Raw genomic sequence first — 20,531 nt, 5'->3', positions numbered from 1 at the left:
ACGTCACTTCCCAGGGAAGTCCGAAACTTTTCCATGTGTGTGCGGCGGGCTGCAGCGGGAGGAGGCGCTTTTTAGGATCCTCTGGGTCTCTGCCAAGGCGGTAGGGCCGATTTGAACCGCAGTGGCGCACAGTGACATAACACTTTGGTGTTTTCACAGCGGAGCATAGTCGCGGAAAAAGTTCCCACCCGTTTAAAAAAACCTGGCCACGAAAGGAACAACAAAAACAACACTCGGATGCGATGCGTAGAAATCCGATTTGTGAGGCAAAAACTCCTGCCGGGATGTTTCGGAGATGGCCTGAACTTTTGCGTTTTTTCCCAGAGTCACCGGTGACTGCGGTTTGCGGAGCCGCAGGAGCGCTCGGAGCATGCAGCTCTTAGAAATGCACTCCGGTTGAATCCCAGTCTGGACTTTTCCTCTCGGCTCCGGGGGGGAGGAGATGAGTGCTCGGGATGGGATTGTGCCTCGGTACCGAAGTTACAGAGGAGGAGAAGAAGGCGAGGATACACAGCGTCAAGATAGACAGAGACCTGTACGAGTATGCCAAGCGGGAGATGAATGTGGTTAAAATACTCCTGCTAGGTGAGGTTGGCCTCCTGACAGACAGCCTGTGTGTCTCTGGGACTGTTATATGTATATACATAATAATGGATTACAAGATAAAGTTGTGCTAAAAAGCTCCTCATTTGTTTGTGACAGACTCACTGTTAAATGGAAACAATTGCACATTCAATGAAACAACCTGACTGCAGAGGAATGGATGCATTTAATTTACATATTTACAACCTCCTCCAGGTGCAGCAGAGAGCGGTAAAAGCACTTTGGTCAAGCAGATGAAGATCATCCACAGTCATGGATTCACCAAGCAAGAGCTTGTCAGCTTCAAGGTTGGAAACACATTTTGTGTAATCTTTTAGCATACAGAGGGTTTGGTGTTATGTTCCCAGAAGAAGAGAGCTGAATAATATCTTCTAAAGGGCAGTGGTACGAAACGGGTCAAATCAGTCCAGATTGTTTGGTGTGAGTCTGCCTTCTCTCCAATATAACTTAGTTCCTCCATGAAACTGCTCTCAAAAAGTTCTGTGGCTGTATCCTCAGCACGCCACCTGTTGAAGGTATTTTTTTGAGCACTGCAAGCCGAGTGCCATGCAGTTATATCTGAGAGAAGGCAGATTAAGGGATCAATATATGATTTGTTTAGGTTATCGTCATAGTTCAGCTTCTAGAAAGTACCTGGCTCCAATAAGAGGAAGTCAAGAGGTCAGTTTACGCTGCAGGCACATTATTGTATTAGAAGGAGTGAAATTAATCTGTGGGAGATGAGATGGTGTGTGTGTGTGTGTGTGTGTGTGTGTGTGCGTGTGCGTGTGCGTGTGCGTGTGTGTGTGTGTGTGTGGGTGTGTGTGTGTGTGTGTGTGTATGTGTGCGTGCGCGCGCACAACTGCAAGCCAAATTCCTCTGTTGTACTCGGGGCTGGTATGGGGTGGGGAGAATGGAAACACACACACACAAGCTTCACCCCATCAGCTTGTTTTTATTGAAGGCTTATCTTCTTCCACATCCCCCTCCTTTAACCTCTTACCATATTGTTTCTACTCTCCTCTTTCCTCTTGCCTCCTCTGTATCTTTTCCACTTGTTCTCCTCCTTTCTGCCATTCATATACATAATGAGTATGTGCTGACAGAAGAGGCCTTTCTCCTCCGTCCTCATCCTGCCACAGATACCTTCTCTATAATAACAGCCCTTCATAGATGAAGATGGTGGAGTTTGAACTCAAGACAGTTCACACTTCCACCATTATTTACAAAAGAATTAGATCCGGACAGATTGTTGCCATTTGTGTGCGTGATTGTCCCAAAACACTATTGAACTCTTTGCAGTGTCTCCTTGGTCAGGTTATAAGCTCACACCCTCATATGACATATGAAGGTTCCAGTTGTTTGAGGCAGCTGGGATGTTTGAATGCATTCCTAGATATTAAAGACGCCTGCAGCTCCGTCTCTGCCCTCCCCTCCCCTTCTGCTGCTTCTCATGGCTCATAACACCTTGTCTGCAGTTCACTCCTGTCAACACAAGCGTCACGCTTTCTGTTATTGGACTGTGCTGGAGACAGACGGATAACACCTGAGCAGCTCCATTTTGGTTTACTTTCTAAAGATATTCTGTAATAAAATGTGTCAAACAGGACTAAGAACCTACGGAGATGCTGGTCGTTCTGTGATTCTGTACCATAAACATTAACATGCTCACAATAACAAGGCTGAGATGCTGATGTTTAGCAGGTATAATATTTACCATCTTAGTTGAGCTCACATATTAGCACCACAAAGGAGGTTTCTACCCAACGATGACTAGATGAAGATGAATAAAATAACAAAAATGTCAACTCTCTGGCCTGAATGACAGCCAGTCCTAAATTTGAGTTATTACACACTTTCATTATTCAGAAAGCTGCTTTCAAAGCAGCCGGGAGTGACGCATGTAATTTTCTGTGTCACTACGAATAATCATTTGATCAATTAAAGAAGTCTATGCGTGACGGATTTCTGAACCTGCTCGCGTGGCATTTACACAATTATCGTAATTGCTGCACAAAGATATTTTGCAGGCATGCACACGTGTTAAATGCCAGCAGTCAAGTCTTTTTTTGTTGTCCGTGCTGTCAGTTGGGTTTTTCCTTTTGTTCTCACGTAACGCCCTGTTTTGGAAAAATGACGCTAACCGACAAACCTGCCCTTCCCTTGCCCGACTGTCCCAACCTCCCACAGCAAACACAGACACACCCTCCGCTCCACACATACCCTCACACTTGTATGACTTCATCGTATCTTTATCACTGCATTTTATTCCACATGTGTGTTTGATTCTCTTCTCTGACGCCATAGCTGCTATCTTGAACAAGCGTCCACCTGTGCAGCTGTAAACATCTGGACCTTGCCTTGAACCAGACACGTTATCCCTGGGATCCATTCTCTCATATTTCCCCTGCAGGCACGTTGAGAAAACCCCCATCTCTTTATTTGCCTGTCTGGTCTTTTTGTAGCCCTGCCAGGTTTGTATTGCATTAGGACGGTGCGTTAGTGTGTGTGTTGGGGGGGGGGGGGGGGGGTCTTTGTCTCATCCCTCCTTTATTTGCAGCCCGAGGCCGCGGCGTTGTTTTTACTCTGGATAGTCCCAGATTCTCCCTTCATTCTCTTCCAACACACACAACCCTGTGTCAACAAAGAGCGAGGCTTTGTGTCCGTGTGCGCTGATGTTGATGTGGCGCCGGATAAGAACTCTGAGCTGAGTTTTTGTATTTTTCACCCTGGAATCTCTTTGTTGATTCAGGTGTTTTGTGTCAAGTATACATTTCTTGAAAAATGTAATGAATCCAGGAACTCTTACCTGGAATGGTTGAGGTTGAGAAAACACACACACACGCATTCTTAGTAACGCATGGTTAACAGAACGGTCTGTGGTTAATTATTAAATATCAGGCACACCGACCGTTCAGCCACATTCTTTGTTGTCGTGTTTTCGTAGCAGTCGCTCCGCCACAAGACAACTGCGGAAGGCTTTTAGTTTTCTGCAGTTTCAGGGATCCGGTCCAAACAGCAAGTTTGAACAATAGGTCAGTGTCTGGAAGGATTTTGAGATTACTGCTGTAATGGGAGTTGTAATAACTCCACTGACGCACAGTATGCCATTAAGTTCTCACAATGGAGTATTAGTAACCTTGGAGGAAACAAAGGTCAGAGAGGTATGGTTTGTCTCTCTCTCTCTCTCCTTGTGTGATGAACACACACACACACACACACACACACACTGAGAAAACACAGTATCTGTTCACCCTCTTACCCACAGAGAGGTGACCCAGCTGACAGTGTATTTGGATTAGGACCATGAGGACCATTTGGATTACCATACAGCGAGCTGATTGGTTGGGTTCCTGCACATATTGTTTGGAAAAAGACTTCTACACACACACACACACACACACACACACACACACACACACACACACACACACACACACACACACACACACACACACACACACAAGTGTGTGATGTTGAAGGGGGGTAGCTATCCTCCCTCCGTGCCTCCCACCTTTACTATCAACACAAACCTGAAGTAAGCTTTGAGTCAGAAAGGGGGAGGAGCTTGGAAACAATTAGATAAGGAGGACAAAGGTGGAGGGAGGGAGGGAAGAACCAACTGAAGGGAGAGATAAGGATCCAATAAAATGCCTTGGTGGTGCCGACAAAGCTCTAGTGATGCTGACAATTATAATCATTTCACAGACATTGCTAATGTAATAAGTCATGAGGCCCGATTGAAAAGTGTGTGTGTGTGTGTGTGTGTGTGTGTGTGTGTGTGTGTGTGTGTGTGTGTGTGTGTGTGTGTGTGTGTGTGTGTGTGTGTGTGTGTGTGTGTGTGTGTGTGTGTGTGTGTGTGTGTGTAATTGCATTATTCCTGAAAGCCTTCACACCTTCATAGCTCACCCACTGGGTGCTTTGACTTGATACTTCCTGATTAGACCCTCTCCAAACTGGCCGTGATTCATCGTCCATTACTCTCATGTTAGGTTAATTGTACTTATTTGGGCGGGACTTCTTCTTATTGGTCCATAGAGTTTTGTGACATCATGTGCCTCTAATAACTTGAGCAGATAACAGGTGGGACTTTAGTCCTGATGAGTCTGACTGAGATTCAATAAGTAACAATGTATGTCTACTTTTTCTTCGTTTCAATTAAGTTTTCAAAAGAAGAACAAACCTGGACTTTTTTAAATTATGTGTTGACGGTTGTACCTTTTTGTCCTAGCACAATTGTAATACCTTTTGGTGATCGCCTGACTTTTCATCTAGCACCCTCATCAAAATGTCAGATTACCAAATATTTGCAAATGTACCATGACATATTGGAGTGAAACGGGGTAGGCAGGCGGGACATAATGTTGGGAAGAATTAGATTTCATCCTTCAAAAGATTAGATATAAGATTTTGATCTAAAAATATATATATTTTTTTTTATTTTCTGTGTATTTTGTTAGGTGCACAACATGACCGGGCATTTTTAATTTCAGCTCAACTTTAAACTAAGAAGGGGAACATGGTAGACATAACTCCTGCCCAACATCAACATGTTAAACATGTTAGAATGAATGCACTGTTACAGCCTTTTAGAGCTCTCCCTGGCTGTCAAGTCTTACTTCTACTCATGCAGTTGCACCGTTCATACTTCAAAGCCTCTCTTGGTCTTCCTCCATAGTTCAGACCTAACTAGAGCAGAGACCACGTCATAGACACTTCTTGGAACCAGAGTTCAGGATCTGACTCCATCACCCCTACAGTATATCCCCAACTGCCTAATGTTTGTATGAAGTGTATGGTCATAAAACAGGATTTGAACCATATAAATCCAATTGTTATTGTTCATAAAACGATAAGAATGTGCTATCATGATGTAACAACTTGTATGCAATTGTAGGTGACAGTGACGATGAAGCAGAGGAGACAAATGCACAAAGCTGCTTATTTCCAACATAAATCAATGCAGCGCTGTCGGCCACGGTTCTCCTGAAAGAGACTAATATGTCCCTAATGCCGGGGTGTCAGCAGCCCTCAGCCCTGCGCTCCTCTTCAGATGAAGCCCCGTCACCTCGCTACATTTTCTCACCTCGCACTTTCACAGAGCAACGCATCTCAAACACTGAAACGCACAGAGGAGAGCGACCAGACCGTGATAGAATCATGGTGGAATGTGAAGCTTATCGTACGCTGGCAAGAGTGATGGAGAATATCTCTCTCACACACACACACACACACACACACACACACACACACACACACACACACACCACACAAACACACACTTCCCAACTCCCTGCAGTCACTCTGCTCAGTCACTAAAGTCTCCTGTTCTAAGCATTAAAACAGAGTTATGAGTTTAATTTGTGTGTGTGTGTGTGTGTGTGTGTGTGTGTGTGTGTCTGTGTGTGTGTGTGTGTGTGTGTGTGTGTGTGTGTGTGTGTGTGTGTGTGTGTGTCTCTTTAGAGACTTAGAGATGCTGATCCAGATCCAGAGGCAAATGTTGCAAGTCTCTAGCTGTTTCCAGTCTTTATGTCTGTACCGTACACACCTTTTTAGAGTGGTATCAATCTTCTCATCTCACCCTGCATAAAAGTCAATAAGCATATATGTAAAAATGTTGAGCTGTTGAATTAGATTTGTTTCCCTCCGTTGCCATGGCTACTCATGAACTTAACCTACCAACATTGATCTTTGACAGCCTGCAGTGCTGGATAACCTCCTGACCTCCATGAAGTTTGTCCTGCACGGCATGGGCATCCTCCGGATCAACCTGGCTAACAGCAGGAACAAGGTAGTGTGTCTGTCTTTTCTTTTTTTCTTTTTTTTTTATCAGACTATCTTATCGCTTCTTTCTCTTTTTCACCCTGCTTCTCTTCTTCCCCTTCAAATGTATCCTGAGTTTTATTATGCTGCTGGTTTTTCCAGCACTGAGCTCCAATTTCCACTAGAGAGCAGCATCTCTGCACAGCTGCTGCATCTGGCACCACACACACACACACACACACACACACACACACACACACACACACACACACACACACACACACACACGCGCACGCAGCCAAACAGTTTGCATGAGAACCATCAGAAAGTTAGACTGGGTGGGTGTTTCAATTTGATTTGAACTTCATTGTCAAACTTATCTGGTACACCATCCGCCCACTCAGAGATGATGACCGAAGTATTTCCTCTATTAAATGTCACTAGGCTGTGTATGTGTATGCGTGTGTTTTACATGTTTGTGTGCATATCCATTCATTTGTGCATCTGTATTGATTACCACATCTAGAGTCCAGACAGCCTCCTGAAGCTTTCTGTCGTTTAGACTCTCATCCTCGTTTTCCACCCGTCCATAAATCTGCCTCCGTCTCTTCCTGCAGGTCCACGCCCATTCTGTCCTGTCATGTGGGCGGTGTTTTGATGAAGAGCAGGTGCTGTTTCCTTTCCTCAGTCACGCCCTGTCCTGTCTGTTGGCCGACCAGGGGGTGAGGGCGGCTGCAGCCCGGGGATACGAGTTCGAGCTCAATGACTCGGCACTGTAGTGAGTACTCTGCCGGCACACACTCACGCTGCGCTGAGGAGATGCAGGGGTCTAATTAGCTGGACTTAGCAGCCGACACTCAGCCGTGTGCTCACTGTCACTGGGAATCAGAGTCTGGGGAGAGGAGAGGAACGAGGGAGGGAGACAAACTCCAGTTAATTACATGTAAACACCATGGCTATTATATACATCCATATATCATCCTTACTCTTCAAACGTGAGTTTGTTTTGGGTTGTTTGCATAGAAGAGCCAAGCAACGTAGCACAAATAAATGCTCAAACTTAGAGGTATAAATAATAAGATTACAGAGAATATTTTAAAATATTTAAGAAAATGTCAAATGAGCGACAGCGCAATGACTAAAGAAGTGAAGCTGATGTTGAAAAATAAGTAACAAGTGAAGAGGTGATGACGTGTTTAAAGGCAGAAGTAAGACAGAGCGGGGACCCACCAGGAGGCTGTCTGTTCTCATCCCCTACCCCAGCGAGAGGCCTCGGCTCTGGGGTTATCTACACCGACAGGCTCCCTTGTTCCCACTGAGAACCACCGTACGTCACCATCACCGTCCACTTTCCCCAGAAACACACACACATTGCACGTTCATACTTGTATACTTGTGAGGACCCTTATTGACAATGCATTTTACAAACCATTACCTTAACCTTAAAGGGAGATTCCAGGTTACTACAACATGGATCTCATTTTGTAAGTAAGGCTATAATTCTTATCGGTTATAATTCTAAGACTATAAAACATCACGTTGAAAGTTTATGTTACTTACCTTACTTAAGTACCCAGTTTTCCTGTAAAATTAGGGATTATTACACATTTCAGGCGTGCTCACTTTTGATTTTTCTACAAAATAAAGTGATTTAGATCATGTATTTCTTGCCCCATCAAATAAATGCAGTTAGCTGGAATTTAAACCAAACCTAACTCTGATCTTTCATTTGGAGTTATGTCTCTGTCCACCTAATGAAGTCAAATTTTCACTTTCTTTTAACTCTGTGTTTGGTCTCCACCAACTGCTGAGGGAAATATCCATCACCAGTTATTCACTAACGCTGTCCGGCTGCTGTTTGGTGTTGAGCAGTTTGTGTACAGAGGGTTTTTAGAGTTATTTTGTGTTTTTTAATGAAGAATTGAAGACTGGTCAAAATGTACACCAATGAAAATGACCCCGTCTCTCTAAAACTCAGAGCGGTCCTCACAAAGACAGAAGTACCAAACAGACGTTTGCACTGGGTGGCGTCCGGCAGGCGTTGTGTGTGTGTGTTTTTTAAGCAGCAGGATGTGTGTCGCTGTCCGAGAAACTGATTCAGGATGACTAGTTGAGAATGTCACAGTCAGTGCAGGTAGGTGGAAACGTCACTAACTGTGTGTGTCTGGAAAAAGATCACATTTCACTGAACACACACACACACACACGATACAGTTGATTACACTAACTGTGTTAATAGCTAAGCCGTGTTTGAAAGCTTAGCCTCAGTGTGTTATTATGATAAACCGTAGTGTGAATATTCATCATGATGAGCCGCTGCGCCCCCTGTGGCTCCAGCCTTATCACTGCACACTCTACTTGCCAGCTGGCAACTGTTGGCCACGATACACACACACACACACGCACGCACGCACGCACGCACACACACACACACGCACACACACATACAATGTATGGGGCTACACACCCGCAACTGATACCTGATTTTATACTCTTTTGATCTCAAGTTTGTCTGCAGGTTATTCATTTTTCCTTCCCCTCTCTCCCCCCTCGTTTCTCCTCTGTCTTTCACCTTTCTCTCTCTCTCTCTCTCTCTCTCTCTCTCTGGCTGCTCCCCCTCTTCCTCGTTTGGTAGTTTCTTTGAGAACCTGCCCCGCATCACGTCTCCAGATTACGTGCCCACGGAGACAGATGTTCTGCGAGTACGGCTGAGGACGACAGGCGTGATAGAGACGCAGTTCAAAGTCAACCGTCTGATTTTCAGGTAGATGCATTTCGTTCTTCAGTAAGACATACTGCTGCAGAATAATGGTGCTTATAAACCTCAGCCTCCGCCAGAGCTGCGCTCGACGTCTGCAGAAGCGCCTGTCGTTACTTCACTTCTCTAGCTGTGACATCCTTATCTCTGTCTACAGTGTGATAGGCCCGAGATGTGAGATGGAGATGAGCGGCTTCATTCAATACGTCAATATGACACCTTTCATTCAGCTGTAACCCCTCCACACACACACACACACACACACACACACACACACACACACACACACACACACACACACACACACACACACACACACACATTCTAAAGCAGGAGTGTCTCAGTCTTATCAGTGACGAAGCAGAGAGCAGGAATCTGAGCCCCTGAGGTTGATGTCAGATGACCATATTCATCTCTGATCAATGAGCCGTTGTCACATAATACCGACTTCTTTATCGTCCTCCGATGGCTGAACTCATTTCCTGACGCTGCCGATGGTCGTGACAGGGCGATAGATATTCATGAACTTGATTTCTCTGCAGCCTGACTGATGCAGAACAAGCCAGCGTCAAAGAAAGAGCCCACACTGAAAACTTTTTTTCTCTCTCATATGCATTAAGTTTTAAAATGTTTTATTACATTACATGAACACGTCGAAAAAAGCATGAAACTGGGAAAGAACATCAGCAGCTTCACCTTCACTGTAAACTTTGTTACAGTTACTGAAGTGAAAGTACTGAAAGGAGTTGAAGTGTCAGCTGAAGTAGGCTACATGTGATACATTGGACTGAATATATATATATATTGATATATTACATTACATTACATTAATTTGCTAATGAGCACAAAGCACAAAGGCTGGTGGGAAAGTCATTAGTTCTGCATGTGTTTGGTCATAAAACAAAGTATTGGACAAATTGAGCATTTGTGATCCGTAAAAGTGGAAGTTTTCGAGTCTTGGCTCATCGCGGCAGCATTAAGGATTGTGGGTGATTTTCCACAGTTTGACTTTACTGGAACGCTAATGGTTCATGGTTGGAGGGTCAACAAGGAGCACATTCAGCGCTACAATTGTGTGTGTGTGTGTGTGTGTGTGTGTGTGTGTGTGTGTGTGTGTCTCACTTGAAGACAATCGGATTACTTTTTAGCAATGTCTAGCTGAGAAGCGCCTCTCCTCTAGAACAATAACAACCTGTCCTTCATCTGTGCTCGACGTTTCATCTTATATGGAATTAAAATAATAAAACACGTTACCTCAGCTTTTCATAAGATCTCTGTTTAGCATATAAACATTGTAGAGCGAGGCGGTTTGTCAGCGGATGACTTCAGTCTGGGGCATTTGTGTCAAATCCAAATGCTTTGTCTCCGGATGCCACTGAGAGTGTGTGTTTGTGTGTGTGTGTGTGTGTTGACATTTGACTGGATCTTACAGTTGTAAGTATTTCAAATCAGGAAAAGTTTCGCCAGCAAACAAACGCTTTGATGATAACCGTATCTGTCCCCCCGTGCAGATAAATGCTGCCTTTTCCTCGCAGTCTTCCTGTTTGCGTCACTGTAGAGTCACTCAGAAGCTTGTTGTTTTTGCCTCTTTTTTTTTTTTTTTAAATGTGTTTATGTGAAACATTGTGATGGTGATGTCACCACAAGGTGACGGCGTCAGGCCTGCGAGAGGGGGAACAGAGTCCCAGGTGGCTCTGCAGGAAGAAGCCCTCGCACGCCCTCTCTCTTATCTGCCTGAATTCTTGAGGAGATAAATAATTGAGTTAAGTTAATTGACACACATCGCCATGAGAGTGTGTGTGTGTGTGTGTGTGTGTTTGTGTGTGTGTGTCTTTTGTAGGTTCGTGCCTGTGACTTGGAGAGCTCAAGCCCTCGGGGTTGATGAAGAGCTTAGCATAAGTCGATGTAATTATTTCAGACTTGGCAACAAAAAGGATATTAAAGGGATTTGGGGAAGTAGATGGTTTCACGCTTGTCAGAAAGGCCGAGTGTGAGTTTTTCCCATTCAGTAGTAGACAGCATGTATGCATGTATGTATGTAATAAATTAACAAATGCTTTCCTTGATTATAAGAAGAGACACTGGAGCGTTTATTCATTTAATGAATGAAAAGGCAGTCTCATTGAGATTAAGACATTCACAAGAAAACAAACGACAAAACGGAAACAAGAACGCAATAACAAGGAAACTAATAATGGTGACAAAAATAATAAAGCTTTAAAATCTCAATGGGGGAATGCACAACGTCAGTCTGATTTGAAACCAGTTCTGCCAACATCAGTGCGTACATGAGGGACATCTTAGGTATCTAAGGAGCTACCAGATCGTGTTCTGTAGTTAAATGAGACAAGAGATCATTTTGAGGCTTCAGCATAGAACATTATCAATAAATAACATGAGATGGCTATTTCTCCTCGTCTGTTAGGACATCCACCCATCCGTGTAATAAGATCACAATGATGAGACCCTAATTGCGGATGAATCGTGATACACTGTGATACACAGGAAATTCTCTATTCTTAAAGTATGACTTTTCAACATGTGAATAATCAGAGGTTTAGGAAAGCAGCAGAGACTGCAGAGTTGTATGGAAACGGGGATTTCTGCTCCCATCTGGTCCCGTTTTGTAAATATTGCACTCGTAGCTAACACGTTGTGAAACTGTCTCTCTCTCTTGTTGGGTGATACTCGAGGTTTCTCATCCGAGCCAGCATCTGCTCCCTGCACTGCTATTTTTATTATTTAAGAATTGTTTTATGTTGAACTTTACGGTTTTTAAACGTCTCGGTATTGTTGCAGCAGGATGTGTTTTCTCTTCTGAATATGTAAATTTGAAGTCACGGACCTGACTTTCCCAGTTTGATTCTGACCTTTTGTTGAATCTTTTGTCAATGTGCATCAGGTCAGCTGAATGTGAAATTTCTCTACAGGCAAACATACAGTTCTACATAAATGGAGAATCGCTTACGATTTAGAAAAAATAGTAATTAATGAATATTTTCATAGGTTTAAAATGCGCTTTTCTTTCAAGGACAATCCTATACAATTTTTCCTATAATTTGTACCAAATTATATAATTCTTCTTTTCCTGGAAGCGTCGTCGTTGGGACTTCATGGAGATTGAGCCGATATAATAATCATATTTTTCAACTCAAATTTTCATTGCTGAAAAAAAAAGGATTCCACAATGGAATCAATATTTTTGAAAACATAAACATCAACAAACCTGTACTTATATCATGTTTAATCAGTTATTGGTCTTCGTCTTCTCTGCTGTTTCTCACATTAACTGGAAACTTTAAGTTTCTACAATCTGTCATACACAAAGTACACCCAGAATTAAATATCAAACATTAACGATGTTCAAACTTAAGTTCCTCCTGTTGAACTTCTTACTCTGAATAATGAATGTGACCAAATGCTCAATATTTGCATAATTCACGTTAAATACACTCTACGGGCAAACGTAATGATCCCACGCAGTACGATGGTGTGTCAGTCGTCACCCACGTCTCCCTCACCTGCGTTTGGATCTCACATGTGAGACTCACAAAGAACGTAAATATGTGTCTCTCAGATGTCTACCACAGGGAGTGTACTAAATGTTTTCAAACTCTCCTCTAGCCTCCTCTCTTTTTCTTACCCGTCTGTGTCTTTTTTTCCTCAGCTGTGTAGGTGTGTGCGCGCGCTGCACTGGGCGGTAAGATTGACGAGCTGTAAAATCAATGAATGAGCGTGTCTGACCGATCGCCACGTGTAGTTCTCTCTTGGAAAGATCCAAACTGCAATTTAAAGCCCATGTTCTCAGCTGTTGAGGCTCATGTTACCCAGCATCAAAACAATATTATGTCTTGTCCGTTTCGATTGTATGAATTACTATAGAAAAAAGGAGCCAATGCAGTTCTGTACAGACAGACAGAAATCTCACACTCTGAATCATCGATGCATTAACGACGCTGCCGGTCTCATTATCCCATTAATCAAACACTTAATCAACACCGCGAGGGACGACATCAACCATCGTCTTCAGCGTCTCTAGCTGTGCAGGCGTGTGTGTGTGCAAGTGTCACAACACCCAGACACAGCCTGGTTTGCATACAGATGTCCTGTTTGACCTTTAACCTTTGTGTAATAATGATCTGGGTCTTTTCCTGCATCATTAACATCAATTGCTCTGATAATTCCAATTCCAACTCTGCAGATGATGAACATTATGGTGCAATGAGGGTGGATGTGGAGAGAGCAAAGGAGGAGAGGATGATGTAAAGTGAAGACAAGGTGACATGTAAGGTGTCAAAGTTTGGTTTCTACAGTTTAATCAGTTTTCAGTTAGAGGATAAACTAGTCTAGACTAGTCTAGATGGGTCATTTTGAATGGCTTAATGTAGAATAAGTAAGAAAAAATTCAAAAGTACACAGCACAAACTAAAACGTGTGTAGTTGTTGTAAATAACCGTGTGTGTGTGTGTGTGTGTGTGTGTGTGTGTGTGTGTGTGTGTGTGTGTGTGTGTGTGTGTGTGTGTGTGTGTGTGTGTGTGTGTGTGTGTGTGTGTGTGTGTGTGTGTGTGTGTGTGTGTGGAGGTTTGTGCAGCGCTTCAATTTCCGCGGAATATTTCCATCTGAAATCTTGTTTGGTCTTCACTTAGCCCCTCCGCTATGTCCCCTGTTTGCTCGTCCGTGTTTCCACATGTTCATTTCCCCTCTCAATGAAGCGCTGCATGAGCTCGATGGATGCTCCGGTGGAAGGTGGAAGATGGCACATCTGGCTTTGGAAATGGGTGAAGTGGGATGAACTTCTCTCTCTCGGTCTCTTTCCCTCTCTCTCTGTCTCTCTGTTCTTATTCCATTAATGTTTTTCTCTCTCGTCCTTTTGGAGAACATTGACCTTTACGCTTCTTTTGCTGCCGTGCTGTGATTGTCTTGGGGAAAATGTTGTTATTGTCTTGGTGAAAATTGAAAAAGGAGGGAGTCCGGTCAGCTGGGACTGCGACGCTCTCCTATTTGTGTGTGTGTGTGTGTGTGCGCGCATGTGTGTGTGTGTGTGTGTCACATATTTTAGGAATATCTGACCTTAACCAAAACCAATACAATCTGTCATTGATTAGAGTTACCCCCTTAGCACTACAGTAAGCTGTACCATCAGTATGGAAGGTCATGAACACGCAGAAAGCACCGCCTTACACTTTTCTACTGGAAATTGAATCCTGATAAAGGACATGCCAGTCACAATGAGATTTCATGTCACATATTGGGCACATACACACACGCACACACATATATATATATATATATATATATATATATATATATATATATACTGATGATTCATGATGTTTTACAATAACATAATGTTCATGCCTCCAAAAATCAAGATTGAAGATAAAATAGTGTGTGTGTGTGTGTGTGTGTGTGTGTGTGTGTGTGTGTGTGTGTGTGTGTGTGTGTGTGTGTGTGTGTGTGTGTGTGTGTGTGTGTGTGTGTGTGTGTGTGTGTGTGTGTGTGAGAGACTGTTCATGCTCTTGAAGGTCCCTGATTGGAGTCCCCCTGCTAAATCAATAGCACCTGGGCCCAGAATCACAGTGTGGATGGCTTGTATTCCTCTTCACATGCACAGCTTTTCTTGTTATTTGCCTTTGGTTTTCTTCTCCGTCTTTTTGTTAGTTGTTTTCATTAGTTTATCCAATTGAATAATTAAACTTCTATTGGGCCTGGCGGCCGGGGTTTGCAGCAATAAGGCCTGTTTTAAAGCCAAAGTCTCGACTTGTAGGAAATGCACAGGTGCAATTAATAACATAAACAGTGTCACCAAGTATTTAGTATTCAAGAGCCAGCATGAAATTGTGACCAGAACAGGTTAACTTGTTGGAGGCAAACATTTAAAGGAGCTGCACACCCGCACAGGTGCTTTCAGTAATTATGCTGATTAGACCTCTGCTCAGGTTGATGTTGGGCAGATTATTATTATTTATTATGGGAGGATTAGTGAGCGACCAACGCGGTCCTGAGAGGAGCTCTAATCAGTGATATACGTTAAAACACCTGTGTGGGTGCACAATCAGGCGGATGGAGCGTAAGGTGAATTTGTTTAATATGCAGAATATAAAATAAACAAGAAGTTTTCTCCTTGGTGAAACGGTGTTTAAGTAAGGTGGGATGTTTGGAGGGGAATGAGTGAGTTGGGGTTGGTGGTGGTGAGGAGTCCCAGCGGGGGATCAGAGATGAGAAAACCAGCTATGAAGCAACAATCTGTCAATGAGTGGATGAAGCGCCGCGGTTTGAATCCTGCAGACCGATAGGCTTCAGCTCTTCTCCGTTCTGTGGGAACTTGTCTAACTTTCTCTGTCTCTCCGTCTCTCTGCACGTAGGATGTACGACGTCGGAGGCCAGAGAACCGAGCGGAGGAAGTGGATCGGTTGTTTCGAGGATGTCAGGGCGGTGCTGTTCGTGGTGGCGCTCAGCGGTTACGACATGACCCTGGTGGAAGACCCCTCCGTGGTACGAGCTGCACTCAGACACTCCCGCACAGCTGTTCATGCTCTCCAGACGAAGCAACCAGAGGCCACTTGTTAAGTCTGACCCAATCAGATGAGGTTCTGTCAACGTGTCTGCTCCTCTGCAGCTAGCTGACGGTCTTATTGTCTCCTCTCTGCAGAATCGTCTTCGGGAAAGCATGAAGCTCTTCTCCTCCATCTGCAACAATGTTTTCTTCCGCAGCACATCCATGGTGAGAGATTCATCCTCCGTCTACGTAGGAAAGATGCAGTAAAACTAATATGATCTTGCTTCCTGGTAACCTGCAGAAAATAGTTCTCTTCTTCACAATAAGTGACACTATGAAATCAAATTTATTCATAGATATGCTGTTTCATCTAAGTCTTTATTAATGGAGGAATTAGAAATCTGCATTTCCACAGTCTTATACTTCAACAGTTATACTACAAAATATGACTTTCTTGATGGGCAAAATTATACTATAAATAGATGAACATCATATGTGTAATTCATGCCACTATTGACCACCATTGACGGCTACATTGTATCCCCTAATTGACTGTTGGCCAATAGACCATATCTTTATTTACAGTCAAACCCCCCTCACGTGTTGAAGCCACTGCTCATTTAATGATTTTGCGAAAACATTTTCACAATTTTCTTCTTGTTATTGCAAATTTTGAAAAATAATATCACATCAAGAATTTTTGATGCGTCTATTTCATCTTCAAATCTGTTCTGGATAATACAGACTAGTTGTTTTGAAGTGGAAACTTCTGCTGTAGTTGAATTATCCACCACTCATCCTGAGATGTGTAACAACGGCTATATTTAAAAGGAACGAGACAAAAAGGGTCCCGCTGAAGAGGGCGGGAACCACGGATCAGTTTGACAGTTCAGTCGGTGGACGGAAAAAAACACGGACGACCCGAGGTGACATAAGCAAACTCTTTTTGTAGCTCCCCATTTGTTCTATGACACCATGAGACAAGAATAACACTAATGCATTAGATGAATGCTGTTTCCACACACACACACACACACACACAGGGCCCAGCCCCGTCCCTTTGTCTCCGAGTCCTCTGTCACTCGTAATTAAACAGCGAGTTGTAATTAGGGTGAGCTTTGGCGAGCCGACATTTTCCCCCCTCCACGTTTTTCCATTCCCCGTTTCCAGTAAACGATTCCATTAAAACAAGCGTGTAATGAGCATGTTCAATTTATTCCACTTAACTCACATCTAAGGCCTACTTAAAAACACAAGTCACTGCACGTTGACGTCGAGTGTCACTTGCTGTTGATGCTGCGGTGTTTTCTGCAACTTTTCCTGAAGCCTGTCACCGTGAACGTTATTATTCCAAACAAAAGGTTTCAGTTTTGAAATATTGAGAATGTGGAGGATGAGTAAATTAGGGTTTGGCGACAGGCAGAGAAAATCGCAAAGCAAGAAAGTTGCAGTGTCTTTTTTTAGGATAAAGTTTTTTTTTTATTATTTAAAGCTTCATTAGAGATAAATGGGCAATTAAATGTGCGTGTGACGTGTTTATGTGCAGGGCCGTGTGTGGGCCTGAGCATTAACATGGACCACAGGCTCATTAAACAGCCCTTTTTTTTAACGTGGGAAGGAAATTTGTAACCTCCACCTCAATTAACACTTAAAGCCTGGTCAGTGATGATTACACACCCAGGTGTCGCTCTGCATCCTGATCATTGCAAATCTGCTCATCCTTCCCTTGTTATTATCTTGTGTGTTTTTGCGATCAAAAGGGCTGGAAAAGACTAAAGTTGGTCGTAGTTTTAATTGGTGGACTACAAAGGAAAAAGTACCTGTGATGGTGTTTGCAGCCGAGGACGGGTGGAGTTTAGAGGCGGTGGAACAAACGGGCAGAATGAAGAGCTGCAGTAGAAGTAATGCTGTAGTGATTGATTGCACACTGATGAGTAGAGGGAGATCATTGATCCGCCATCATCCCCTCATGCTGGTATCAACACGGCTATTGATCTTCACAATTTAAGTAAATATCTGACAATAAATGTGACTGTAAAAAAACTGATTTATTGGTTCCATCGTTCAGTTAGTTATTGCCGTGCAAAAGAGTCATAAAATCAACATTTTCTCTCTTTCTCAATATCTTTGGGATTGATTTTACTTTCCCCCGGAGACGAAGCCTTTATTTGTCTCATGCTCTCAGCTGATCCTTTTTTTTTTTTTTTGTATGTGTGTGTTTTTTTATTGCAGATTTTATTCATGAACAAGATAGACCTTTTTCAAGACAAGATTTTACACTCCGGGCGACATCTGCGGTTATACCTGCCACAGTTTAAAGGTAGGAGTTACTTTGATCTGCCCACATTGACGTAAATACAGCTTCAGTTTGAACAATTGACACGAACACAACCTGTTACATACAAAATGATAATCTGAACATTGTAACCTTCATAAATTTAGAATTTGTTGCTTTGTTGTGTTGGATCGGTGTACCTAATAAAGGGTTAATCAAACAAATAACTTTTTTTTCTTCTGCCACAAAAAAAGTTCCCTTTTTAAAACATGGGTCAAGTTCTACGTAATCATCCATCCAGAAGAACTCATCAGAAAAGGACATTTTACTAGAAAGCGTAGCCCCTAATGCAAAATGTCCCAGTTAAAGTTATGACCATTTATAACATCAAGGAATGCTATTAAACTAAAATATCTCAGCAGTTATTGAGTTTGAAATTTTAAATATTTCAGCCAGAAAAATCTAAAGGGAAGCCCAGTGTTCAGTGCTTTTCACCCCAAAGGTAGATGGGTAATAATAATCTCCCGTCTGTTTTTTCTGTTTACATCCGCTCTGCTCAGCGTTTGGCTCCTCACCTCTCAGTGGGCTCAACAGGGGCTGTGTCCTCTCCGGTCTCATGCAAATGTCAATATAAATGCTAAAACTTTTGGGATCAGAGTCAGCCAGCAGAGCGAGCGTCCATTTCCCGCTGACCTCAGATTTGATGAGCAGTCAGTCTAATACAGCGGCTCGCCACCTTCTTCGTTCTGATGTTTCCCCCGGCAGCCCTAACTGATGAGCGTGTACACTTTCACTTTAAACACTTAATTATATAAAAGTGTATATTTTTACAACATTTCTTGAATACAGGACGATCCCAAATTTGTTAACATTGGGTGTTCTTTTTTTCTCATACTTTTGCTCAGCTTTACATTCCTACCACTACCATTCATCATTAGGCCATTTACTCCAGTACTCTGTGCAGTCGGGGCCTCCTGTCATGTTTCAGACGTCTATGAGTTGTTGCAAACAAAAAGGTTTTTTTTCCCACTCTAAACTTTTCACATGATTTCATTTAAATATCTTAAAATGATCCCTATATTATTATTAGCCACTGGAATAAACTATTTCACTCTATCTCAAGTTCATAAACGAGCTCCACCTCGACCAGCTACTGCAGTAACATGCACTCACACCTTGATGCATCAGCATTAAGGAACTTATAATGTCATAATATATTAGTTAAGGGATAGTTTACTTCAGAATGAGTAGGTTAAATACATTTAAAATACATTTAACTGATAATACTTCTGTCAAGGATCACTTTGAATCCTATTTGTGTGTTAAGTTCATCACACCCTTCCTGGTGTACAAGCACCTCCTGGCTGCAGGTCTGACATCTTAGGACGCACATGAGCCAGATGTTTCACCCCTCCGCGTTCTCTCCTCCAGGTGCGGACTGCGACGTAGATTCGTCCGCCCGCTTCATCGCCACCACCTTCGTCTCGCTGAACGCCACTCCCAGCAAGCTCATCTACCACCACTTCACCACGGCAACCGACACCTCCAACATCCAGGTCGTCTTCCAGGTGGTCATGGACACGATAATCAAAGAGAACCTGGAGGCTGTGTCGCTCCTGTAACTGCCGGCTGAGGTCCGAGACTTCACTGGACAGTCTACCTTTTTTGGGGGATTTCACATTTTAAAAAGACGTGAAGATAGTCTGACACCTTGGGACAGTGTTTTACTCTCTCAAGGTGCATGCTGGGAGCTCTGACGCCCCTTGCCACCTTTACATTTCATCTGCTGTGATGTGGGCCAGTTTGCTGAGACTTTGTCTTGGGGTTGATCCCCAAGACGTTGAATTTGTAATGGGCATTTATGTTTTGTACTATAACAACAAACTATGAATGGTGACGTTTGAGGACTTGATATATATACGTGCCATTCGTGTGTGTGAGAGACCCAGGGGTTGAGGATTTACTGTTCGGCTGCTTCCTCTGTGCACGCTTCACTCATGCATACCATCGTGTGTTTTCCCCTCATCCATCACCGTGTCTCGTGCGTCACGCGCTCCTAATGAGGCGGTGATCACCGTGAATGCATCCCCCGTTGGTGTTGACTCGTCCTCTCGGTGTAATCTGTGGGTCCGCTCGTTCCCCCTGACTCGTACCAGTCAGCTGGCAATTTACACAAGAAATGGAAGTGTATTGAAAGAAGCCTCCAACTTGCAAATCATTTCCTCCCTTTGGGTGCTTATTGTTCCATTATCTGACACTCACACCCATAAACCCTGATTTGTCAGCCAGGATGAGGCTTCCTGTGAGGGATCAGTGTGGCATTAACTCTGCGGGGGATCTGACTGTTTTGAAGTCTCCCCTGATCCAACCGTGCTATCAGCTCCTCTCTGACTTCAGCAATAAACAAGATATCTGCTGCTGACTGATATGCAAACTGAAGGTGAAAGAAAGGAGAAAAACAGCCCCAAGTGCCTTATGATGAAGTGGTTTTGCTGTAATTTAAGTGCTTCGTGAAATGTCTGTATTTTCCTTTCTCAGAATGATTCTCTGTCGCCTTACAGACCATGCTGTCAGACTGTCATGTTTGTGTAAAACTGCAATATAAAAGGAATGTGATAGGCTGGTGAGCTTTTTTTTAAATATATATATAATTT

The 20,531-nt window shown here is 43.2% G+C and overlaps 1 protein-coding gene across 1 annotated transcript; it reads left to right on the top strand.

The window, feature by feature from the left end:
• Positions 1-153: 153 nt before the first annotated feature.
• gnav1 (guanine nucleotide binding protein (G protein) alpha v1) lies at positions 154-20,473 on the top strand. The gene is made up of 9 exons (XM_084005050.1): positions 154-585; positions 799-890; positions 6,281-6,373; positions 6,963-7,123; positions 8,981-9,109; positions 15,469-15,598; positions 15,756-15,827; positions 17,835-17,922; positions 19,309-20,473. Exons 1-9 carry the CDS (start codon positions 456-458, stop codon positions 19,497-19,499), a joined length of 1,086 nt encoding a protein of 361 aa, XP_083861176.1. The 5' UTR covers positions 154-455; the 3' UTR covers positions 19,500-20,473.
• Positions 20,474-20,531: the final 58 nt, after the last annotated feature.

This window comes from Eutrigla gurnardus (assembly GCF_963514095.1).
Source record: "Eutrigla gurnardus genome assembly, chromosome: 3".
Taxonomy (NCBI): Eukaryota; Metazoa; Chordata; class Actinopteri; order Perciformes; family Triglidae; genus Eutrigla; species Eutrigla gurnardus.
Note: the sequence above shows the minus strand (reverse complement) of the source record. Positions and strands in the feature narration are given on the sequence as shown.